This window comes from Dromiciops gliroides, chromosome 1 (assembly GCF_019393635.1).
Source record: "Dromiciops gliroides isolate mDroGli1 chromosome 1, mDroGli1.pri, whole genome shotgun sequence".
Classification (NCBI taxonomy): domain Eukaryota; kingdom Metazoa; phylum Chordata; class Mammalia; order Microbiotheria; family Microbiotheriidae; genus Dromiciops; species Dromiciops gliroides.
In genome coordinates, this window is record NC_057861.1 from 142,423,165 (window position 1) to 142,449,555 (window position 26,391).

The window sequence follows — 26,391 nt, forward strand, 5'->3', positions numbered from 1 at the left end:
AAACAGAGAGAAACACAACAAAAGCACCACTAGCTGTGAGAACTAGAAGCCATAGGGACAGCAGCAACTGTGGTGGTAATGGTGGCCACAGCACCAGGAGCACCCTACACCCAGAATCAGTAAAGAGGCTACATACTTAATCAGAAAGAGATTCCAGACAGAACCCTGAGCTCAGACTGCCATTTGGCATCTCCATCACCCAGTATCCTACTCCAGATCATAATTCCAATTTGGAAAGGAGCAACTGTAGTTTCAATAGCAAGGGAGCAAGGGCCCCAGCTAAGTAAGGACCAGAAGGAGAATAACCAGAACACACTCCAGATCATATACTCTGGAGACATTGAAAACTTATAGGCCCCCACATCTAGCTGTGAATACAGAAGGACATAAAAGCCTAAAGCTCAGGCCAATCATATCTACCAGAGGTGAGCAGAGCCCAACTCTAACATAAGATCCGAAGTCAAAAAATAGGCTGGAAGAATAAACAAAGAACAAAAAAAGAACCTCACCATAAAAAGGCACAATGGTGATAAGGACACTCAGGACACAAACTCAGAAGAAGACAATGGTTTGAAAACATATTTAAGGAAAAACCTCAAAAGGAAAAACATAGATTGTATAGAAGCCCATCAAGAATTCCTAGAAGAATTAAAGATATAGATATATGCACATATATACACAAATTTTTTTAAAGAGCAAAAAAAAATTATTTTAAATATCAAATGAGAGCAGTAGAAGAAAAACTGAGGGAAAAAATGAGAGCTTTGCAAGAAAATTATGAAAAGAGAATAAACAGCTTGGTAAAAGAGGCCCAAAAATATTGAAGGAAATACTTCCTTAAAAATCAGGATTGGTCAAATGGAAGCTAATGACTCCATAAGATATCAATAAACAATAAAACAAAGTCAAAAGACTGATAAAAATAGAAGAAAATATGAAATGTCATAGGAAAAACAACTAACCTGGAAAACAGATTGAGAAGAGATAATTTAACAATCACTGGCCTACCTGAAAAACCATGATCACAAAAAGAACCTGGATATCACATTTCAAGAAATTATAAAAGGAAACTGACCAGGTATCTTAGAACCATAGGACAATGTGGAAGTAGAATCTACCAGTCACCTCCTAAAAGAAATTCCAAAATGAAAACTCCCAGGAACGTTAGAGTCAAAGAGTTTCCTAGTCAAGAAGAAAATACTGTAAGCGGACAGAAAAAAAAGAATTCCAATACCATGGAGCCAAAGTAGGGATCACACAAAATTTAGCAGCTACCACTATATAGGAACAGAGGGTTTAGAATATGATATTCCAGAATGCAAAGGACCTAGGATTACAATCAGTAATAACCTACCCAGAAAAAAATTAGTATAATCCTATGGAGAAAAAAATGGATATTTAAAGAAATTAAGGGCTTTTAAGCTTTCTTTTTTTTTTAATCTTTTATTCATTAATTTTTTTGCGGGGCAATGAAGGTTAAGTGACTTGTCCAGGGTCACCGAGCTAGTAAGTGTCAAGTGTTTGAGAGCAAATTTAAACTCAGGTCCTCCTGAATTCAGGGCCAGTGCTTTATCCACTGCGTCACCTAGCTGTCCCCTCAAGCTTTCTTGATGAAAAGATCAGAGCTGAATAGAAAATTTGACATTCAAACACAAGATTCAAGCAAAGCATAAAATTATTAACATGAATAAAAAACAAGGTTAAATTGTTTACATTCTCATATGGAAAGATGATACATGTAACTCCTAAGAAATTTTATTATCATTAGGGCAGTTAAAAGGTGTGGGTGTGGGTCTATTATGTTGGGATGGATCTCCAAAGAAGAACAGAAGAGTAAGAAAGAGGGGTGCAATGAGAAAAAATGGAAGAGAGAGGAAGAATGGAAAAAATAATCTCACATAAAAAAGGCACACAAAAGAGGGGAAATGGTAGGACTGGACAAAGCATGAACCACATTCTAATCTGAACTGGTTCAAAGAGAGGAGACAGAGACAGAGATAACAGCTGGGTACAGAAATTCATCTTACCCAATAGGAAAGTAAAGAGACAAGGAGGGATGGAATGTGATAAGAGGGAGGGTATATCATTAGAAGTATCAGGCAGAAGCAAAACAGATTTTTGAGGAGTGGACAGGTTTAAAAAAAGAAGATAAAAAAGAGATTAGGATCAAAGAAAAAGGAAGAGGATCCATATGTACAAAAATATTTATAGCAGTAGCTTTTTTTGCAGTGGCAAAGAATTGGAAACTGGGGGTTGCTCATTAATTGAAGAATGACTCTAAGTTATGGTATATTAGTGTGAAGTAATACTATTGTGCTATAAAAAATAAAGAGGATAGCTTCAGAAAAACCTCAGAAGACCTATATGAACTGATTCAAAGTAAAGTGAGCAAAACCAAGAGAACACTCTACATGGTAACAGCAATATTGTAATAAGGAAAATCAACTGTGAAAGACCTAGTAATTCTAATCCATATAATGATCCTCCACAATTCCAAAGGACTCATGATTCAAAATGCTATCTGTGAGGAAATGGGTAATGGTCTTCTCTCAATGAGGATATAACAGTCACCATTCAAATTATACTCCTCCTGACCTGTTTTAGGACAAAGGTCTCAGATCTTCTCCTTCCCCTCAGGGAAACAAAATCACATGGTTCAAGGAGCCCTGAGCTGGTCTCAATTAGGTGCTCTCCTGAGCTATGTCTATATAAGGGAGGACTGAAGAAATGTCCCTGTGTCACCTCCTCCATTGGCTAAGAACCCAAAGAATAATTATGGAAATTAGGGTTGGGAAAACTATATTCAGGTTAGCTAGTTTTTGTAGGTAGATTGTAACCCTTGAGTAACTGACCAGTGATGAAAAAGGGGAAGGTCCATTCACATTAGGGACTAGGGGTTAAAACAGTGCCTGCAAGCCCCATTCTTTGTACCTACCAGCTGCACACTGGGTTGCCCATTCTTTCAAGAATGACAATAAGTGAGCCTTTGATATATCACCGCCTCTGAGTTCCAGAGAATTACTGAGCAGGAGTCATTTTCCTCACAATATCCACCTCTAGATTGAGAAGTGATGGACTCAAGAGTGCAGACTGATGAACTTCAGGAGTGCAGGTTGAAGGATATTTTTTCTATTTAATTATTTTTCTTGGGTCTTGGTTTTTGTTTTTGGAACATGGCTAATTCAAAATTATTTTTACAAGACTGTATATGTATAAAGGGTATTATGTTTCTGACCTCAATGGAAGGAGAAGAGTATAGAGGGAGGGAGACTGTGGAACTGAAAATAAAAGGAAAACATAAATGAAGGAAGACCATCACTGATGTGGGCAGAATTTGGGGTCAAACTGATCATGAATCGTCCGAAAAGAATTACAAGACTCAGTGACTCAGTTTCCCAAATTTTATTACAATACTGTGGGTGACCACAGGGAGAGAACCAGAATAGTGGAAAGGTATCTCTCAAATAGTAAAGGAAAGACAATTACATTTATAGTATGGATAAATTGATTATCAGTCTCATTATAATAATCTCCACTTTAGGGAGATACAGGGGAGGGCCTGTCCTCATTATAATATTCTCCACCTTTGGGAGGTGCAAGGGAGGGCCTATCCTAATTTGGAGTTCCTGGGGTCCTAAGCCAACCCCCAAGGTGGGTACCTTTTTCAGTAGAGGTGTGTTTTGGGGGATTATATGTCATAAGGTGAATCTGGGGACAAATTTGGCCTTTTCTGTGCATGTCTCTTTCTGGTTCCCAAGACTAGTTTCAAAACATAATCATTTTTCTTTTTATTTCTGGTCTGAATTTCTCTAGGCTGTCAATTTCTTTATTGTTACATTTTTCAAGCCACCTCAGCCTAGCCCCCTCTGTTCCCATTATGGGTACTGATTTCTGTGGGTAAGAGAACCTAGCATCCTGACTTGTAAGTTATCCATCAACTGGGGTCTAACTCCCTTTTGGAGCTAATATGTGAATTAAAGCTTAGGTCTTAGGTTTTTCTATTAACACCTTTTTGCCACCTACATCATCACCAGTTCAGCAAAAAATAAGATACTGTGGCTTTTTGCAAACCTTTTCATTCCTTCACAAACCTACCCTATGTGAAAAAAAAAATTATTAATAATCAATTTCTCAGGAAACCAGGGATCATTCCTTTCTCCCCTCCATTCCAGAAAGTCCAGTGTCCTAGAGAGTTCCTCACCAAATCTCACCCGGGGAACAAAAGGAATGGAGAGAGATTCTTTATCTAGATTACAAAGGACTGAAGGAATTAAACCACACCTAGAAGGAAAACTCTTTTGCCCTGAGGCTGGGGATCTTTAACATTCTTTTTTCCCTACCAAGAGTTCAGGGACCTGATGTCACCCTTGGACACCATTATAATATAACCCAGCTTTAAGTCATGTCAACTAATTAGATTTGAATAATGCTAAATAAAACAGGAAAAAAAAATTTTCAGATGATGAAACTGAGACCTAGATAGGTGAAGTGGCTTACTCCCTATCTCAGAGTAATTCTCAGAAGTAGCATATGAACCCAAGTCCTCTGACTCCATAACTACTGCTCCTTCTATTGCATCATAGTTTCAATGCTAACTTGGGCAAGAGATCTCTAAAAGTACTAAGCTGTTAGTCAATCGCCCAATATATATTTACTAAGCCCTTACCGCATGCCAGACAACATGCTAAGTACTTTTAATACAAGGAAAAGAAAAATGGTCCTTGCCCTCAAGAAGCTAATGGGGGGGGGGGGCAGCTAGATGGCACAGTGGATAGAGCACTGGCCCTGGAGTCAGGAGGAGCTGAGTTCAAATCTGGCCTCAGACACTTCACACTTACTAGCTGTGTGACCCTGGGCAAGTCACTTAACCCCAAATGCCTCACCAAAAAAAAAAAAGAAGAAGCAGCAGCTAATGGGGGAGGGGAAATATTTAATTGATGAGGTACACACAAGACATATATGGAACAGATAAAAGGCAACCTGAGAGTAGAAGACATTAGCAACTGGGGAGACCAGGAAAGGACTCCTCCATAAAGTAGAATTTGGCCTAAGTCTTGAAGGAAGCCAGAGAAAGTAAGAGGCAGAGGTGAGGGAGGTCAGAGCTTTCCAGACACAAAGGACAAAGTGCAAAGGCATAGAGACAGGAGATGGAAGGGCATGATGGAGTAACTTTAAGTAACCCAGCTTTACTGTATCATAAAGTATATGGAGATCAGTAAAGCATAACACTGGAGGGGAAGGATGGGGTCAGATTATAAAGAACTTTAAATGCCTAAAAGAGAAATTTATATTTGATCTTAAAGGTAATAAGAAGCCACTGGAACTCACTGAGCAAAAATATAATGGCAGCTGAGAATAGACTGAAGGGGGAAGAGACTTGAGGTAGGAAGACAAAAGATTACCTTTAAGTTGTATGACTGTCCTTGATATTATAATTTATGCCACTTCTCAAGTAAAAGTCATCACTGGCAGTACACTTGAAAATGCTAAAATTCACTATATTTTTCCAATTCCCTCTGGGTTATAAGTAACCCAATTTAAAATTTAATTCTTACAGGAATTTAGCATTAAATGATTTGCAGAACCACGAGGAAACTAATTTTGGTATTGGACCAGACCTATAATTTTAATGGTAAGGGAACTCTCTCTAAGTAAATACCCTCTTCCAATGCAGACAACACAGGCTCTATAACTTAAAATCTCAGAGCAGGAGTTAACCTTTTTTTGTGTCACGGACTCTTTTGGCTGTCTAGTGAATTTTATGGACCCCTTCTCAAAAAACGTTTTTAAATGCATAAAATAAAAAGAAACTGAAGATCAGGGAAAATAAAGATGTAATTGTTTTTCCCCATTCGAATTCATGGACCCCTTAAAATCTAGCTACATACTGTTCTTTGAGGTCTTTGAACCAAATTCAGAACGCCAGTCTTAAGGATTTTCATAGAGCATTAAGAAGTTAAGTGACCTTCCCAGGTATCTGAGACAGTATCTGGTCCCAGGTTGTCTTGACTTCAAAGCTAGTTCTTTGTCCACTATGCCACACTGCCTCTCATAGAACATTAGTGATATAAAGAGATAGAACTTGAGGCAACAAGAAGGTGACTAACAGGCAGAGATGAGAAAGGTATATATTCCACACAATGGAGACAGTTTGCATTAATGCAAAGAACACAGGAAATGGAATCTCAAGTTCAAGGTGCTATAACTAGAACATAGAGTGTGAAGAGGAATAACATGAAATAAGGCTAGAAAGGCCCAGATTAGGAGTGGGGGGGGGTCCCAGATAGAGACTGAATTATATCACAGAGACAATGGGAAGCCACTAAATTATTTAATATAATATAGAATATAATAAATGATCAATAAGTCTATCAATTCCTAAGTACTTTCCAACAATTCAGACTGCAATCTACCCATGCTTACCAATCCCAGGCAACTCTTATCACTGTCTTCCACAAGGTCACAAGGAACCAACACAATGGAAGATTTCCTCACTTTCCCCTGACACTTAAAGGATAATAGTAAAGCACTTGGGCTGGCCACCAATTATCTCTTGCCCTTGTCACATGACTAGCCCACCTTCCCTTCCTAGGAACATATCCCTGTTGACATCTTTTATACTTGTTCTTCAAAGTCCCTCAGTAGGTAATAGCAGCCCACAGTGTCCGAAAGTGTCAGTACAGTTTTGTGTGTGTGTGTGAGGGGCAACTGGGGTTAAGTGACTTGCCCAGGGTCACACAGCTAGTAAGTGAGGCCGGATTTGAACTCAGTTCCTCCTGAATCCAAGGCCAGTGCTCTATCCACTGAGCCACCTTAATAACCTTAAAAGTACTGATGCAAAATTATAAAACATTTGAAAGATTATTTAAATTTCTTAAAATTTTAACGTTTCTCATTAAAATTCAATATAACCACTGTCTTATTGCGATTCATCACTCTGATCAATTTTTAAACTGTAAAAACTTTCATCAGCTGCTACTCAATGACAAAAAGGTTTGACTTTGTAATCCTAGCCATAAAAAAAATCATATAGGAATAAATGAAGCTTTCCCTAAAATGATTAGTATTTACCTAAACCCATCAGCAATGGCAAAGAACTGGAAATTGAGAGGATGCCCATCAACTGGGGAATGACTGAACAAGTTGTGGTATATGAATGTAATGGAATACTACTGTGCTGTAAGAAATGATGAGTAGGCAGATTTCAGAAAAACGTGGAAAGACTTACATGAACTGATGCTGAGAGAAGTGAGCAGAACCAGATCACTTGACCCAGTAACAGCAACACTGTCTGATGATCAACTGTGATAGAATTAGCTCTTCTCAGCAATACAATGATCCAAGACAATTGCAAAAGACTCACGATGGAAAATGCTCTCTACATCCAGAAAAAAAACTATGGAGTCTGAATGCAGATCAAAGCATACTATTTCACTTTTGGGGATTTTTTTTGTTTCTTCTTTCCTGTAGTTTCCCTTTTGCTCATTCTTCTTTCACAATGTGACAAATGTGGAAATATGTTTAATATGATTATACTGTATAACCTCTATCAGATTGCTTGCTGTCTTGGGGAAGAGTGAGGGGAAAAAATCTGGAACTCAAAATCTTACAAAAATGAATGTTGTGTATAACATATTGAATTGCTTGAGTTCTTGGGGGTGGGGTGGGAAGGGAGGAAGAAGTTGAAACACAAAGTTTTTTAAAAATTGATGTCAAAATTTGTTTTTACATATAATTTGGAAAATAAAATTCTAAACAGAAAAAAATGAAAATTGAAAACTTTATTTACATGTAATTGGAGGGGGCAGCTAGGTGGTGCAGTGGATAAAGCACCAGCCCTGGATTCAGGAGTACCTGAGTTCAAATCCAGCCTCGGACACTTGACACTTACTAGCTGTGTGACCCTGGGCAAGTCACTTAACCCCCACTGTCCCACAAAACCCAAAAAAACCCAACAACAACAACAACAAAAAATGTAATTGGAAAAAAAAATTAAGTGCTATTAAGAAAAAAAAAGAAAACCATAAGCAACTATTATCTGCAATTGGGATAAAGTAGTCTTCCCAATAAGATCAGAGATGAAGCAAAGATACCCATTATGTTAAGGGCTAAAATTCTAGCTAAACTGTCTAAAATATCTAATGAGTGGTCGCCAATAAATTATAAGCTTTAGCAAGAGTTAGACTTTTAAGCATTTATTAAGGAGAATAAGAATTTGGTAAAGAGAGAGAGAAAGGCCTAGATTCCTATCTATTAAAGGGAGAGCACATTTCTAGCTCCGCTCTCCACCAGAGTCCAAAGGAAAGAGAGAGAGACTCAGTGCCAGTCTCTTCCTTCCTCCTCCCACTAGCCCGCGTCACTTCCTGACGCCAAAGAAATGACTCCTGGTCTTGCCCTCAAAGACCTTCACTTCATGGGCGGAACTCTTCTACAGTAAGTCTCCAGCAGGTGGCGTTATTCTAATCATTACAGTTATCACCACTATTATTCAATATTGTACTAGAAATGCTAGCCATAGCAATAAGAGAAGAAAAGGAAATTAAAGGAAATAGAGTAAGCAATGAAGAAACAAAACTATCATTCTTTGCAAAGGATATGATGGTATACTTGGAGAATCCTACAGATAGAACTAAAAATGTATCTGAAATAATTAACTTCAACAAACTTGCATGATATAATATAAATCCACATAAAACACCAGCATTTCTATATATTACTAACAAAGTCCAGCAACAAGAGATAGCAAGATTCCACCTAAAATAACCATAGACAGTATAAAATACTTGACAGTCTATCTGCCAAAAAAAACCTCACCCAGAAACTATAGGAAACCAATCATAAAACACTTTTACACAAATAAAGTCAAATCTAAACAATTGGAAAAACATTAATTGTTCATGGGTAGGCTAAGTCAATATAATAAAAATGACAATCTACCTAAAATAATTTATTTATTCAGTGCTATACCAATCAAACTACCAAAAAATTATTTATAGAGCTAAAAAAAATAACAACAAAATTCATCTAGAAGAACAGAAGGTCAAGAATATCAAGAGAATCAATTGGAAAATATTGGATGTGGGATGGGATGTGGGAAAGCTGGGACGCTAATCCACTGTTGGTGGAGTTGTGAAAAGATCCAACCATTCTGGAGAGCAATTTGGAACTATGCCCAAAGGGCTATAGAACCGTGCATTCCCTTCAATCCAGCAATAGCACTACTAGGTTTATATCCCAAAGACATCTCCCCAAAAAGAAAAAGACCTATTTGAACAAAAATATTTATAGCAGCTCTTTTTGTGATGGCTAAAATTGGAAATCAAAGGAATACCCATCTATTGGGGAATGGCTAAACAAATTGTGGTATATGATGGTGATGGAATATTATTGTGCTATAAGAAATCACAAACAGGATGACTTCAGAAAGGCTTGAAAAGACATGAATGAAATGATGTATAGTGAAGTGAAAAGAACCAAAAGGACATTGTACACAAAGACAGCAATATTGTTTGAATGAAGAACTGTGAATGACTTGACTATTTTCAACAATACAATGATCCTAGACAATCCCAAAGGACTATTGATGAAACACTATTCACCTCCAAAGAAAGAACTGATATTGATGGGACTGAAGCATGCTATTTTTCACTTTCTTTCATTTTTTTCCTTTTAATCAAGTTTTCTTGTACAAAATGACAAATATGGTAATGTTGTATATAATCATACATGTATAACCCATAGCTAATTGTTTGCTGCCTCAGAGAAAGGGGAGGGGAAGGAAGGAAAGAGGAATAAAAATTGGAACCCAAAACTATAAATAAAAATGTTTATTAAAAATCTGATACTGGCAGATAAAGAGTAGTTGAGGTATAGAACAGATTAGGTATACAATACACTAGTAAATGACCATAGTAATTTAGTGTTTGATAAACCCAAAGATCTAAGATTTCAGGACAAGAACTCACTATCTGACAAAATCTGCTAGAAAAACTGGAAAGCAGTTTGGCAGAAACTAAGGATAGACTAACATCTCAAACCATATACCCAGATATGGTCAAAATGAATACATTATTTAGATATAAAGGGTGATATCCCAAGCAAATTAGGGGAGCATCGAATTGTTTAGCTGTCAGATCTATGGATTAGGGAAGAATTTAGAACCAAACAAGAGACAGTAAGCATTACATGATGTAAAATAGATAATTTTGATTATATTAAATTAAAAATATTTTGCACAAACAAAACCAAGGCAGCCAAAATTATAAAGAAAGAAGAAAACTGGGCGGGGGGGAGGATGGGGAGGGAGGGAATGTGGAGAGATTATATCAAGTTTCTCTAATAAAGGACTCATTTTTCAAATATATAAAGAACTGAGTCAAATGTATAAGAATACAAGTCACTCCCCAACTGAAAAACAGTGAAAGGATATGAACAGGAAGTTTTCAGATGAAGAAATCAAAGCCATCTATAGTAATATGGAAAAAAGGTCTAAATTACTATTGTTAAAAGAAATGCAAATTAAAACAAATATGAGGTACCACCTCACACCTATCAGATTAGCTAATATGACAGAAGAGGAAAATGAGAAACGTTGGAGGGAATATGGGAAAACTGGGACAATAATACACTACTGGTGAGTTGTGAACTAATCCAACCATTCTAGAGAGCAATTTGGAATTATGCCTAAAAAGCTATAAAACTGTGCCCACCCTTTGACCCAGCAATAGCCCCACTACATCCATATCCCGAAAAGATAAAAAAATAAAAATAAAAACAAAAAAGGAAAAGGACCTACATGTACAAAAATGTTTATAGCAGCTCTTTTTGTGGTGGCTAAGAATTAGAAATTGAGGAGATGCCCATCAGTTGGGAAACGTCTCAAGTTGAGATCTATGAAATCCTACTGAGCTATAAGAAATGATGAGCAGTGACTAATGCAGAAATATGTTTGATGTGATTGTACCTATATAACATTACTTTCTGTATGGGGGGGAGAAGGGAGGGAGAAAAATTTGGAACTAAAAATCTTATGAAAACAAATGTTAAAAACTATCTTTACATGTAACTGTTGTGAAAATAATAAAATACTTTTATGATTAAAAAAAAAAAAGAAATGATGAGCAGGATACTCTCAGAAAAACCTAGAAAGATTTACATGAACTGATACAAAGTGAAGTAAGCAGAACCAGGAGAACACTATACACAGTAACAGCAATACTGTACAATGTGACTCACTTAGCAATTCTCAGCAATACAATGATCTAAGACAATTCCTAAGGACTCATGATGAAAACAGGTATCCACGTCCAGGGAAAGAACTGATAGACTCTGAATGGAGATCAAAGCATACTTTTTTTAAACTTTATTTTTCTTTTCTTTTTTTTTTTGGTATTATTATGGAAATATATTTTGTATTGACTGCAAATGTATAACCTATATCAAATTGCTCACTTTCTCAATGAGGGGGTAAAAAGGGGCAGAGAGAGAGAGAAAATATAAAACTCTTTTAAAGAATGTTAAAATTTTTTATATGTAATTGTAAAAAATAAAATATTCAAAGTGTTAATATTTCATAAAACTATGTTAAAAGAAATATAAATAATAATACTTGTATATTTTAAGTTTGTAGTGCTTATATTTTTAAAGTTATTAAAACTTCACAGACTTTTAGGGGATACCCTATATAACCATGCATCCCTCTACTGAGATATTAATTTTCAGTTCTTCAGACTGTTGTGTTCCATGTACTCAAAGTCATACAATATTGAGAAAATACTGGTATTTTTTTTAAATGAGCATTTATAAGCCAGGGTGATTTAAAGAGCCTTCCAATTTCTTGGAAGCAATATGGTCTACTCTCTTCTTGTGTTTAGTTTTGAACCTCACCTCATTGTTCATTCATATTGTTTATTCTAGATATACATACTGATAGAAAAGCTCTATAGGTTGTCCATCCAACTGATGTCATAATTTGAGCAAAAGACAGTCCTATTTTAACTTGGACTCTGCCTTATATCTCTTCCATCAGAGTGGCAAACACCTTGGGCAGGCATCCATCTCCCTATTTTGGCTTCATATAACATTTATAATCAGAGGGACACTGAAGAGTGTTATTTTTGTTTTTCTTATCTTTCAAGGAATCTTGAATGATTCTGACATATGGTTGAGAGATGACCATAATATACTGCCTTAATGATTGTCTCTCTTTTTGGAAGAGCCTATAAGGTGCCATTTTGCTCAAATGAGTCAAATAAACAGTCAAATAAAATATAGTTCAATACAACAGAATTTAATCCGTTATTAACAAAAAGGAGAAGGAAGGCTTTCTACTTCTACATCTGTGTTATCCTTAATGATCCTTCATAGAATATGGATGAGGAAAGGGCATCCTGTGTATGGATTTACAATCTCAAAATTGTCTCCACCCCATCAAATTTTTCCAAAGTTAGTAACAAAAAAGAAAAGACACTATATAAATTTCATTCCTAAATCCATAAAGTTCCTACTCTGAGTAACTGTACTGATAAGCACTGTTTCTTTTACCTTACATGATAATGAGTCCTAAGATTCATTTCCTTAGTTTCCTTGTCTGTAACAGAGACAAATGAAGTTCTTGCATGTTTCTATATCTTAGTTCCTTAGATCAAATGTGAGCCCATATTCTCACTCACAAATGGTATTTTTAACAATAGCTGTGACAGCTTGTGATAGTCACTACACACTTGACAACGGAATAGACAATCTAGTAAGCTCAACATAGCAAATCTATCTAGTATTCCCTAATGCCCAGTACTATTCTGTATCCTAGGTTCTTGGATTCCTTTGGTTTCTCATCTTAGTTTCAAATGGTAGCAGTTTTATCCATTAATTTTCCAAAGAAGTTATAGGGAACTGTGTGTATGCTTGGTTTGGGGGGGAAGAGTTCTGATCTTATTCAGAAAAGAAGCAATACTACAAACCAGCCAAAGACATTTTCATCACCAAGTCATTCTTCAGCTCAAAAACTTTCAGTGGGGGGAGAGGCTGTGACTCTCACAAGCTTCAGATAAACCCATCCACTCACTCCCAAATAATGCCATTAAAAAAAAAAACAGAGCAGCCTAATGCACATAAGAACTGAGTGAGACTATTTCTCAGCAAAAGCAGGCAATTATGATCACCGGATTATCAGGCTGAACAGCTCAGCCAGCAGTCCGGACCCAGTCAGGAACAGACAGTACTTCCAGAGCACCTCAGAGATTTCAGCACCAACAGCTTCTTCTGAGGCTCCGACTGCAGACTGGTGAGGGGGTTCGGCAGAAGGCCAGGGTGAAATGGAGGCAGTCTCTGCTGGAGTTGGGGTGAAGTGCCCTGGTTCTGAACCAGTGAGCTGAATCCAGTGGTGCTGACTCCGTCAGGGAGGGGCACAGGCACACCAAGCTTCCAACCAGAGTTCAGTCTTCTGTTTCCAGGTCAAAGACAAAGTGGCTGTGGTTATTCACAGGCCAAGCAGGCTGAGAAGAAGCCCAATTACCCCCAGGGCCATGCTGTATCTCAGAATAGTGTGTCCTGGAAGCAGCGCTATACTTTAAGAAGGAGTTAAAAGCCAAGAAATAGGCGGGCAAGGTGAGCAGGCAGAGAAATCAGCAGGCCATTGAAAACTTATTTGGGGGAAAGGTAGACCGGAATACACCCTCAGAAGAAGAAGATAATAACAAAGTCAAAGCTCCAACATCCAAAGCTTCCAAGAAAAATATGAATTGGTCTCAGGCCATGGAAGCACTCAAAAGGGACTTTGAAGAGAAAGTAGGAGAGACAGAAGGAAGATTTAGAGAGATGGAGGAAAGAATGGGAAGAGAAATGAGAGCAATGCAGGAAAGTCATGAGAAAAAAGTCAACAGTTTGAAAAGCCAAATGGGAAAGGAAATAGAAAAGCTCTCTCAAGAAAATAACTGCCTAATAATTACGATTGAACAAATGGAAGCTAGTGACTTTATGAGAAACCAAGACACAGTAAAGCAAATCCAACTGAATAAAAAAATAGAGGGTGATATAAAATATCTCCTTGGAAAAACAGTTGACCTGGAAAACAGATCCAGGAGAGATAATTTGAAAATCATTGGACTACCTGAAAACCATGACCAAAATAAGAGCTTAGACACCATCCTCCAAGAGATTGTCAGGGAAAATTGCCCTGATATTCTAGAAGCAAAAGGTAAAATAGAAATTGAAAGAATCCACCAATCACCTCCTGAAAGAGATCCCAAAAGGGAAACCTCCAGGAATATTATAGCCAAATTCCAGAGATCCCAGGTCAAGGAGAAAATATGCAAGCAGCTAGAAAGAAACAATTCAAGTACTGTGGAGCTACAGTAAGGATAAAACAAGATCTAGCAACATCTACATTAAAAGACCAGAGGGCAAAGGAACTGGGACTTTACTTTTACTTTTACTGGGCTGTAGCCAAGAATCATGTACCCAGTAAAACTGTGTATAATCTTTCAGGGGGAAAAAATGGGACTTCAATGAAAAAGAGGACTTTCGGGCATTTGTGATGAAAAGAACTGAACTGAATAGAAAATTTGATTTTCAAATACAAGACCCTAGGGAAGCATTAAAAGGTAAACAGGAAAAAGAAATCATGAGGGATATTAAAAGGTTAAACTGTTTAAATTCCTAGATGGGAAGATAATACTCCTAACTCATAAGGTCTTTCTCAGTAATAAAGCAGCTGAAAGGAATATACTTAGAGGGCAAAGGTGTGAATTGAATATGAAGGGATGATATCTGTAAAACATTTATTTTTTTTGTTTATACTTGTTTTTCGTAGAGCAGGTAGGGTGGGGTGGCTTATGTCTGGGGTCGAATTTGGTCTCAGGGCCTCCTGGATCCAGGGCTGGTGCTTTGTCCACTGTGTCACCATCTTCAAAATAAAATTAAGGGATAAGAGGAATGCACTGAAAGAAAGGGAAAAGGAGAGGCAGATTGGGGAAAAGTAGTTCACATAGAAGATATAAGAAAAAGCTTATGGAGTAGAGGGGAAGATAGGGAAGGAGCAGGGGAGTAAGTAAGCCTAATTCTCATCGAAATTGGCTTAAAGAGGGAATAATTTACACACTCAAGAGGCGATAGTACTATATCTTTCCCTGTGGGAAAGTGAGAGGGGAAGGGGATAAGGGGGGAGGGAAGCAATGGAAGGAAGAGCAGATTGGGGGAGGGAGCAGCAAGAAGCAAAACACTTTCAAGGAGGGATAGGGTGAAGGAAGATAGATAATAGAGTAAATATCAAGGGGAGGGATTAAGATGGAGGGTAATACAGTTAACAACAGTAACCATGAAAGAAATGATGAATAGGATGCTATCAGAAGGACGTATGAAAAATGAAAACCATCAACAGAGATAGAACTGATGATATCTGAGTACAGATTGAAGTATAATTTTATTTGTTAGCTCCTCTTTCTAAAGGTACTTTGTCTATTTTCTTTCACAACCTGATTAATGAGAAGATGTTTTACATAAGTGCACATATATGACTTATATTGAATTGCTGGATTTCATAGGGAGGGATAAGTGGGGAGGGAAGAAGAAAATTTAGAATACAAAGTTTTAAAAAATCAATGTGAAAAGTAATGATGAGCAGGGGGAGTATGGAAAGACCTGGAAGGACTTACATGAACTGATGCTGACTGAGAGGAGCAGAACCAGAACACTGTACACAGTAACAGCAGCATTGTGTGATGAATGATAGTGACAGACTTGGCTCTTTTTAGCAATGCAATGGTCCAAAACAATTTCAAAGAACTTCATAATAGAAAATGTTCTCAACATCCAGAAAAAAGAACTATGATTTAGGAACGCATATTGAACCATGCTATTTCTACTTTTGGGCTATTTTTTTAATTGTTTTTTGAGGTATTTCCCTTGTTCTCTGACTCTTCTGTCACAATATAACTAATGCAGAAATATGTTTAATGTGATTGCACATATATAACCTACTGGGGAGGCAGGAGGGAAGGGAGGGTGGGAAAAAAATTTGGAACTGAAAATCCTATGAAAACAAATGTTGAAAAAAAATCAAGATTAGGAGCATCCTCAAGAGCTAGCTTGACTCAGTCCTATGAATAAGAATGGAAACTATTAGCTCTAACCTAACAATTCTAAATCTATTTGTCACTGATACTTAGTAGCTCATTAGAGATGCACTTGTAGTATCATCTCTCCTCTTTGAAATATTTGCATTTCAAATCTTAATACTAAATCTAATAGTGTAAAGAATATAGCAGAAAATAAGCCAAAATGATGAAGGGGCATCTACAGCCTGGCCAGCAGGAACATGAACAGAGAACAAGAAATAAATTAGCAGAGACTCTTTCCTGGATCTTTTTTTGTTAAAAACAAACAAACAGGGGCAGCTAGGTGGCACAGTGGATAGAGCACCAGCCCTGGAGTCAGGAGGACTTGAGTTCAGATCCGGCCTCAGACACTTAACACTTGTTGGCTGTGTGACCCTGGGCAAGTCACTTGGCCCCAACTGCCTCACTAAAAAATTAAAAATAAATTAAAATAAATTAAAAAAACAAACAAAACTACAAGTAGCTTGAGCTTTTTTTTTGCTTTAAAAATGTCTGTGTGTGTACATATATATATATATATATATATATACACACTGTGTGTGTGTGTGTGTGTGTGTGTGTGTGTGTGTATAAATTAAATCCAGTGACATACAAATTAAAAAAAAAAACTTTCAGTGGCTTCCCACTACCTACAGGATACCCAACCCAGCAGTGGAAACATAATGATATTCATAAATACTTATGGAATTGTACTAGAGCAAAAGATCTGAATAATTCACAATATGGAATTATTGACCCCCAAATAATAGAGATTTGAATATTACACACACACACATGTATATTTACAATAAGACCAAAAGTTCTAAAAAACAGGTTCTCTGTCAAGTAAGTATTGACAAAAAGCCAATCCCATTCAGTTTCATAATCCCTGTGAAATAAACTTGAAAATGTATTTCAGCTAGCTGTGTGATTCTGGGCAAGTCATTTAAAAGAATCCAAAAAGAAAAAAAAATCGAACAGGAATCAACTACTCCTACATCAGCCCCTAGCTACTTCTGACAGAGACACCTTAATATAAGACACAGCCACAAGCCAGGCTTTCTCTGCCTTTCCAGGCAGCAAACAGGTATCAAAAAGCACAGCATGAACACAAGTACAGAGCCATGGCTGCAGCTGACATACTGGCAAGTACAGCACAACAGTCCAAAATAAATAACAATGTTTCTAAGTCCAGATAAAAGCTGTCACTAAATTTTTTAAACACTGAATACACGATTCAGAGTGTAAGAATTTCATTTCACCTATAGCAACTACTTTTTTTTTTAATGGAACAACTGAGAAGAGGAAACCATTATTCTTAAGGGAAAAAAGAGGCTTGCTGTTGCAATGGAAGAGCATGAGATATGGAGTCACAGTTCTTGGGTTCAAATCCTGGCTCCACCTCTTAACAGGGTGACCTTGGACAAAACACTTAACTTTTTTAAGCCTCAGTTTCCTCATCTGTAAAATATAGGGGATTGGATTAGATGATTTTTGAGGTCCCTTTCAATCTGAAATCTAAGATGCTATCAGACTTTGATTGAAAGTAAGTTACCAACTAGTATGGACTAGGTTCCTTATTTGTATTCTATAAAGAACAAAGCACAGAAGCATTCAAATACTAAACAATAAAGGAGCCAGAGCAAAAGTTCTAAAAAACAGGTTCTCTTACTGTCAAGTAAGTATTGACAAAAGGCCAACCCCATATAGTTTCACAATCCCTGTGAAATAAACTTGAAAATGTATTTCAGCTAGTTGTGTGATTCTGAGCAAGTCACTTAAAAGAATCCAAAAAATCATACACTGGAGAGTTCAGAGGAAATGCTCACATCTCACAGAGAAAGTATCTAAGAGGCACACACCATCCTCGATATATATCATTCCCCAAAATCATCAACATGAAGACCTCCAGTGCTTATCTCACAAAGAATCCTATTCCACTTGCAGAGAGCTCTAACTCTTCAGAAATTTCCTTTTATTTAGCTAAATTTGCCTCTCTGCAATTTCGTATACACTGCTTCTCTGGATCTGTCATCTTGGGCCAACCATATAAAAGCCCTTGAAGTGGTTAAAGAAAGCTATTTCATCTTCCCTGGAGAAAACTTTCTCCTCCCAACTAAATGCTCTCAGTCTAATTAATCCTCAAGCAGCATTGCTCATCTACAGGCATCCTGATCACCTTCCTCCAGCTTGTTAATATGCTCCCTAAAATACAGCAATCAGAATAAAATGCAATAATCTAGACCAATTCTGACCAGGGTAAAATGGAAAACTATTACCTTCTAGGCTCTATACACTATGTCTCTTTCTCTCTATAAATTTGCCTCTTTGCAACTTCCACTCACTGTTCCTGGTTCTGCTCTCTGAAGCCAAATAGAACAAGTCTATACCATTTTCCACATGACTGACTTTCAAATACTTAGACAGCTATCAAGTTCCCCTCTGAGTTTTCCTTTTGCAAGCTAAACATCCTCAATTCTTTTAGGTGATCACCATATGGCATGAACTCAAGACCCTTCAAAATTCCATTTGCCTTCCTCTGGACACTCTCCTTCCTAAACTGTGCTGCTCAAAAGATACAAAAAAATCCCACATGAGCCAAGAAAGCCAGGAAGCTGAAACCTATTATCACCTAGAGAGAAAGAGATGATTTTATGAGGTAAAGCAGAGAAGGAAACCATATCCTAGGAATAAGGCCCATGTCACCTATACTACTTCTAAGTCTGGTAAACAAATTTTTGACAACAAAGTATGTAACTATAACACAGACTCTTAGTTAATAGATGTCTTGATGTACCTTAAATACAAAGATAATGAGCACTGGTTTCATAGCCAGATTCTGACACTTACTAGCTATGGGATGAGCAAATCATTTTACCTTGATAATCTTCAATTTCCTAATCTGTAAAATGGGAATCATAAACTACCTACATCATAGAAATGTGAGGAAAACATCTTGTAAACCTTAACATGCTACATTAATAGTAATTATTATCTTTTATTCTCTTTCAATCTGATTATTGACTTTTTTATTGAAGACAGGTAAGAACAAGTAAAATATCAGCAATATTTTTTAAAATCAGCACATTTACCTAAATCTTATTCTACCTAGTTAACATTCATTCATCCAAAAATCAGGGAAGCAGTGGCATTGATAACCTGAAAATTACTGATTTATGAACTAGAGTGTACTTGTATACTTCATTTACCTATATGGCTGAGATTCTGGGAATATTCATTAACATAAATAAAATAATGAAGATGACCCAAGGAGTAGCTGGCTAAGTGTCCAGCTTCTCTGTCTTTACTTTAGATACTTCCTTCTAGATACTCTCCCAGCAAAAGGAATGGAACATACCATCTCTCAGAGTGATGAAAAGCACAACTTTCTTCTCTCTAGACTTACTGCCTTTATGGCTTGAAGAGATTGAAAAGTGTGACTCTAATTGATTATTTGGGTTAAAAGACCCTCCCTTTCAGCTCTTGCTAGGCTGTAGGCTGAACCCTTGGCAATGTAAATAAACATAGATGCTAGTCCTGATTACTTTTTTATTAAAGCACTAAGGTATTAAAGTATTCAAATTAAACTTAAAGTATTAAATTATTTAATTAAAGTTTATATTTTGCATGACTTCACATGTATAACTGATATCATACTGTTTGCCTTGTCAATAAGTGGGAGGAAGCTGGAGGGAGAGAGAACCTGGAACCCCAAAATTTTTTAAATGAATGCTAAAATAAAGCATAATTATATTAAAATTTATCTTAAAACTAAATTAATCATATTTAAAATCTTAAAGCATTGGTTAATTGTCACATTTTTATTACTGCTCTAATAAATGATCACTGATAACAGTCCATAAAAACGTCCTGTTAAAATTAAGGTCTCTTGATGACTGGAGAACGTTAAAGGGGGAGGTGGGTAGGAAGTTAGCAAAACTCATTACAAAACAGTAGGAAACCATCAGCAATGATTATTGGGAAGCCTGAAAACAGGTTCCCAGTTCATTAGTTACCTGCTCCAGGACATCCAGCTTTAATTCGAGTTTGCTGAGAACCACATCTCCTCCCCAGAGTGAAAGCTGTAGATCTGACGGCTTCAAGTTCTTGATATAGCGATTCACGTAACTCATTAAAATAGGAGTCACATAGGACTCCAGCATCGTGGAAGGCCGGGGATGCTGCCGCTGTCAGAAGCTAAAGGGGCAGAAGCAGAGGTAATGTGAGATGAGATCGGTCCCGGAGCGCCTCGGGGGGCATCTTTAGAGGGGTGCGACCGTGCAGCTGCCGGACTCAAACTCCGACAGGCGTCCGGCAGCAGGAGCGGTGGCCGGGGACCCTGTCCGGGAAGGGGACAGCCAGGGCTCGCTCTGCTCGGAAAGCGTGCTCCCCTCGCAGGCGGCCGCGGGGAAGCTGTGCCTCCAGGCCCGCCGGACACGCCGTCCGTGGGCCCGCCTCTCTCCTCTCCGGGCCGGGCCTGAGGGACTGGTCACCTGAGCTGCCGGACCCGTAGCCAGCCGGAGCCTGACCTCAGAGCCGGAACCAGGCCCGCTTCCCGCTTCGGCTCCCTCCCACCCGTCCCCAGAGGCTCCGCCCCCGACTGACACTCACCACACGGGGCAACGCGGCATGAACTTGAACTCCACCGCCTGGCACCTCACACTGGCCCCCAGCGGCGGCAGCGACGGCGGCAGTGGTGGAGGCAGCGGTTTCCACCTTTCCCTCCTGACTTCACCCCCCACTTCCGGGTTTGCTCCAACCGGTGCTTCACCATAAACCTTCCGCCCCGCCCCGGCCCCCAGCCTCTCACACTCCCACTCCCTGCCCAATAGCTCCCTCTCGGCTTCCGTCCACGGCGCCTGAAAACCAGAGCGCGTTCGGCGCGACTCACCTTTCTCACACTCTTACCGGAGTCGGCGTCTCGGGGAGGCGGAGAAGAACCCGAAAGAAACTCCCAGACAGGGAGACGGACAGGCTTCTAGGAAACACCACGGAGCCGGAAATGGGGCCACGAAGCCACCCGGCGCTCATTCTCTCTGCTGGATAGAATCTGCAGCCGAGAGAGGTAGCCGGAAGGAGGAGCTGGGAGCCAAAGCACGCACAGAGGGAGAGCGGCTGTCCCGGGAAAGACGGAGAACGGGTTGAGAAGACGACAAGAACATTTAAACTGATTTGTTTCCCTAGACGAGGGGGGAAAGGGGAGCGAAACGGAAACGCTTAAAGCCTTTGGGATTGAGATCTAGGGAAAGGAGCCGAGGCTTTCACCCAATATTGTCTGAACGTCAATCATCTCAGCAGGAATTGTTTCATTCTTCGCACCTGTATCCCCATCGCCCGGCACACGGCAGGCGCTTAATGCGGACGTTTGGATTAATTATTTTTTTCAGTCCTCAAAGGGCACCATAGCGACCAAAGGGTAGGATGCGGGCCCAGCTGACATGGAAGGAATCAGGTAGTGGAATAAAGTGAGTTACGTTAAACTACACGAATGTATGAAAATGTACGACCGTCCTTCGAAGGAGACGAAACGAGTTCGAATCCAGACTCTGCTGCCTGGTCGGTACCTTTGAGATCTCAGACAAATCACTCGACCTAAGCAGAAACAGAACAACTTACGCAGTAATAACAAAGTGGTAAGGAAAAGCAACTCTGAAAGATTTCAGCGCTCTCATCAGTGCAATGACAAGCCGCCCTTTCCAGACTACAGAAAAGGAAGCATGCCACCCACCTCCGGACAGGAGTGATGGACTCAAAATGAGAGGGGCCAATTTTGAGCATAGCCAGTGTAGGAATTTGCTTTGTTTGGCCTCGTAACGGTTGCAAGGTTCTTTTTTTCCTTTAATTTAGTGGGTTTGAGGGAAGGGTGATTGACAGAAAATAAATGCTTGTTAATTGAAAAAATTAATTTTAAGAGATAAAAGGTGTGGGGAAAAAACAAGTCATGACATTTCTTTGGCCTTCATTTTCCTCCTATGTTAAATGAGAGGTTTGGACTGGATGACTTCCAAGGACCTTTTCATCTCTGAGGCTATGATCCTTTGAAGTCCTTCATGCACCAAATCAAATGTATCTCTTATCTCGCCAAAAGTAGCAACAGGCATTGGACTCCACCAGAAATTGTGTTGTGTGCTAAACTTTTTTTTTTACTATTTGACCACTACACTTTTGAAAAGTAGGGATAATAGCTTATGAATGTATTGTGAAAATACCTATCAATGCTTTTACAACAAACTTTTGAGAGTTCATGATGAATAACATGAAAAAAGCTATAAGTTACAACAGGAATGCCTTGGAAAGTGCCCTGAATCTGAAATCAAAGGAACTATGTTCAAATGCTGAATCTGCCACTCATTGGGAAAGGTCACACAATCTTTCTGGATCTCAATTTCCTCATCAGATGACCTCTGAGATCCTTCCCAACTCTGTCTGTGATCTTTACTGGAATTCTGCTTGTGATCTCCTAAATATCTTGAACAACTAGAAGAGATATGAAAAAAAAATCTAAGTGAGGTTGCAAAAAAAATTAAATTTCTGTTGCTGGAGAAGGTATAAAACCAAGGTGAAGAACTGTAGTACTTATTAGTGCAATTCAGACACCTCCCACCTTCTCTGGACAAAGGACCTGCAAAATTCAAGGAAAAACCTAATCATCTTAAATTTCTGTTTTCAGTTTTCCTGTAGCTGTAGAGACCAAATATTAATAATGTGACTGAAATGTTTTAAATGTTATGGAGAGAATGGCATTACTAAACTATGTCATCCAAAACAGGAGCCATGGGGTGTTAAGAAAGGTCCATTACTTTGCTCATGTGACAGTCTAATAGATGGAAACCAGTGTATTAGGCTAACTTAGCCAGCCATTTAAAATAAATAGGAGTAGACATATGACTAAGGTGTATAAACAGAACAACATGTGGTATACTGACCACCTTTTGTTCCACAAAGCCATTTTCTTTTCAGAGCCAGTAAGACCTTGCCAAATACCTTGCTTTGGGGAAATTTCTGTTCACACTGCTCTGAAGAAAAAAAAAAAAGGATCATAAATCAGTGGTTTTCAACCTGTATTCCATGACACCCTGGGGTTCTACAAGCAGTGACCAAAGGTTACATGGAAAAAAGTGGTAATGGCAGGTTTTACTTTTCGAACACCTCTAATTCCTTTGACTATGTATACTTCGTTGAACATATTTTTTTTAAATCACCTCCAAAATGTCAAATGTACAACCTTGCCCAAATTTCCCATTTTATATTGTTTTTAATTGTATTTTTTTTCCCATCAAGACTTTTTAATATCCTAAATGGCCATTTGGATACACAAGTTACACAAGTTTTGGTTATACAAAGTTACACAAGTAAAGGTTCAGCAAAGTCAAGTGAAGGTTTGAAAGGTTTGACTGGTTTTTTAAAAGATTTAAAACTAGATTGTTCTTTGTAAGAGACTTGTTAGCTAAATAAATGTCAGAATATACTTAGAACTACAATAAGCTACCATTGGTTATGGTGTGTGATTTCCTCCCTTATTCCTGTACATCTTTTTCTTTTAGCAGTTTCTTTCTTTCTTTTTTTTGTGGGGCAATGAGGGTTAAGTGACTTGCCCAGAGTCACACAGCTAGTAAGTGTCAAGTGTCTGAGGCTGGATTTGAACTCAGGTCCTCCTGAATCCAGAGCCAGTGCTTTATCCGCTGTGCCACCTAGCCGCCCCTTTTTCTTTTAAATGCATAGTTTTGTCTAATTTAAAATGTTGACTCTCTGAACACTTATTCAAACTGCATATTTAAATACTGATTGTTTGGTCTGGACTTACATAGGTCAGCAAACTTTCTGTGGTTTATTTTCTTAAAGAATTACTTAGGGGGCAGCTAGGTGGTGCAATGGATAGAGCACTGGCCCTAGAGTCATGAGTACCTGAGTTCAAATCCAGCCTCAGACATTTAACCCGTACTAGTTGTGTGACCCTGGGCAAGTCATTTAACCCCAGTTGCCTCATGGGGGAAAAAAAAAAGAGTTACTTAGGACACAAAGAGGTTAAATGACTTGCCAGCCATAGTTACAGCCATTATATATTAGAGGCAGGATTTGAACCCAAGTTTTCCTGACTTCAAGAGCCGCTATGTATTCATTATGCCACACTTCCTCTCTTGGATTTCCAAGAGAATGGAAGATGCTGCTATAGATCATTAAAAAATTATTTTACAGTGGATAAAGCACCGGCCCTGGATTCAGGAGTATCTGAGTTCAAATCCAGCCTCAGACACTTGACACTTACTAGCTGTGTGACCCTGGGCAAGTCACTTAACCTCCATTGCCCCGCAAAAAAAAAAAATTATTTTAATACACTTGAAGACAAATCTTGCAACTAGGCTCTCAAAAATCTGTCCTGCTCCAGCTTTAACTAGCTCATTCTAATTTCCATCAGACAGGTATATCCTGGTCCTATGTATGAGATGCTGTAGGCATTAATGTTAATTTCTTCTCCCATTCCAGTGTCCTATGACATTCATGTAATCTCTCTCTTTTTTTTTTTTTTTTTTGGTGAGGCAATTGGGGTTAAATGACTTGCCCAGGCTCACACAGCTAGTAAGTGTTAAGTGTCTGAAGCTGGATTTGAACTCAGGTACTCCTGACTCCAGGACCAGCACTCTATCCACTGTGCCACCTTGCTGCCCCAAACACAGCTCAAGTCCATCTTTCAGGAAGAAGCCTTGACTGGGCCTCAGTCCTAGAGCTATCCTTTTTTTTTGGTTGTTGTTGTTGTTTTGGGGGGGGGGTGGGGGGAGGGTGAGGCAATTGGGGTTAAGTGACTTGCCCAGGGTCACACAGCTAGTAAGTGTCAAGTGTCTGAGGTTTGATTTGAACTCAGGTCTTCCTGACTCCAGGCCCAGTGCTCTATCCACTGCATCACCTAGCTGCCCCGATGTAATCTCTTAAACAACTAGGATAATTAGCTGCCAAATTATATGACTTTAAAATGGATGCAATTCATCCATTTCCTCCTCAACTGATCTTTACTTTAAAAAAAAAAACCTACAGGCAAGTAGCAGTTGCTTTTTAGAGTGCCTGCTTTAAGAAAATTGTAACATTATGGGTCAGTAGGTCATTCTGCATGTACCTTTCAGCTACTTTTTTATAGATGCTCCATTGGAACTTAACTGAACTCCTCTCCCATGACCATCCTTGTTTGTCTATTACTGACTTTGACTTTAGACTAATAGGTCTATGATTATGTGAGTAATGTGTTTCTAACAGTGTTGACCTAGCTTGGCTAGGTTAAACCCCTGTGCTTTCATTTTAACAAATTATTTCTAACTTCAACTCCTTTCCTCTTCTGAGAGCTCTATCTTCAGTCTTATCCAGCTAACAGCTGGTACAAGTCCACAATCATCAGTGAAGCACCTGTCAGCCTCTCAACTGCCCCCCAGTGGCCGTTTTCTGTGTAATGCCACCTGTGCCACACATTAACTTTCTGTCACAGCTTATCAGAAAGAACACGTTGCTCTAATAATTGTGAGATGTGGAAGAAGGAACTACCTCCCTGCATAAGTAGTGAAAAGTTACCATTCTGTGGTTCTAAGTTGAACATTTGGTAAAGGAGACTAATTCTGCCCACATTGCTGGCTAGTTTGCCACCAACATTGTCTTGGATAAAAATGTTTTGAGAAACATACCATCATTTCAACAGTGCCTAAAGTTGATTCCTTTGTAGCACTTTGACATATTTTGTGCTGAAAAATCTCAACCTCCACCTTAAACCCTTATATATGTTACCCTGTGAAGTTTGGGTTCACCAAGAGCAGCAGTCTGTCTTCTCAGGTAACAACTTGGACCATATTGTTTTTCCCCACTGGGATTTTCTCTTTTAGGCCCTGTTAATTGTCCCCTTGGGCAGCTAGGTGATGTAGTAGAGTGCTGGTCCTGGAGTCAGAAAGGCTCATCTTCCTGAGTTTACATCTGGCTTCAGACACTAGCTATATGATGCTGGATAAGTCACTTAACCCTGTTTGCCACAGTTCCTCATCCATAAAATGAGCAGCAGAAGGAAATGACAAACCATCCCAGTATCTGCCAAGAAAACCCTAAATGATTTTGAGGAAAGTCAGACACAACTGAAATGACTAAACAATTGTCCCCTAATTAATAGCACATACCTGCTCTAGCCTCATAGGAAGATAGGGATTCTTCATTACTTAGTTGACAACCAGCAACTTTGAACCCAGGCCTCCTTGACCACTGGAAACCAGATGGAAACTCTAGTTTCAGTGCCTCCTAAGATGCTTTTTCATTTTACCCTCTGCACACGCCT

General features: G+C 38.7%; 1 protein-coding gene across 1 annotated transcript in view; it reads right to left on the reverse strand.

Annotated features, from left to right (window-relative positions):
* VPS13B (vacuolar protein sorting 13 homolog B) overlaps nucleotides 1-20,850 on the reverse strand; it is a 996,174-nt gene extending 975,324 nt beyond the window's left edge. The window contains exons 1-2 of the mRNA XM_043982862.1: nucleotides 20,703-20,850; nucleotides 20,108-20,288 (exon numbers count right to left, since the gene is read on the reverse strand). Of these exons, the coding sequence (XP_043838797.1) occupies nucleotides 20,108-20,254 (147 nt within the window). The 5' untranslated portion in view covers nucleotides 20,255-20,288; nucleotides 20,703-20,850. The remainder of the gene's footprint in view (nucleotides 1-20,107; nucleotides 20,289-20,702) is intronic.
* Nucleotides 20,851-26,391: the final 5,541 nt, after the last annotated feature.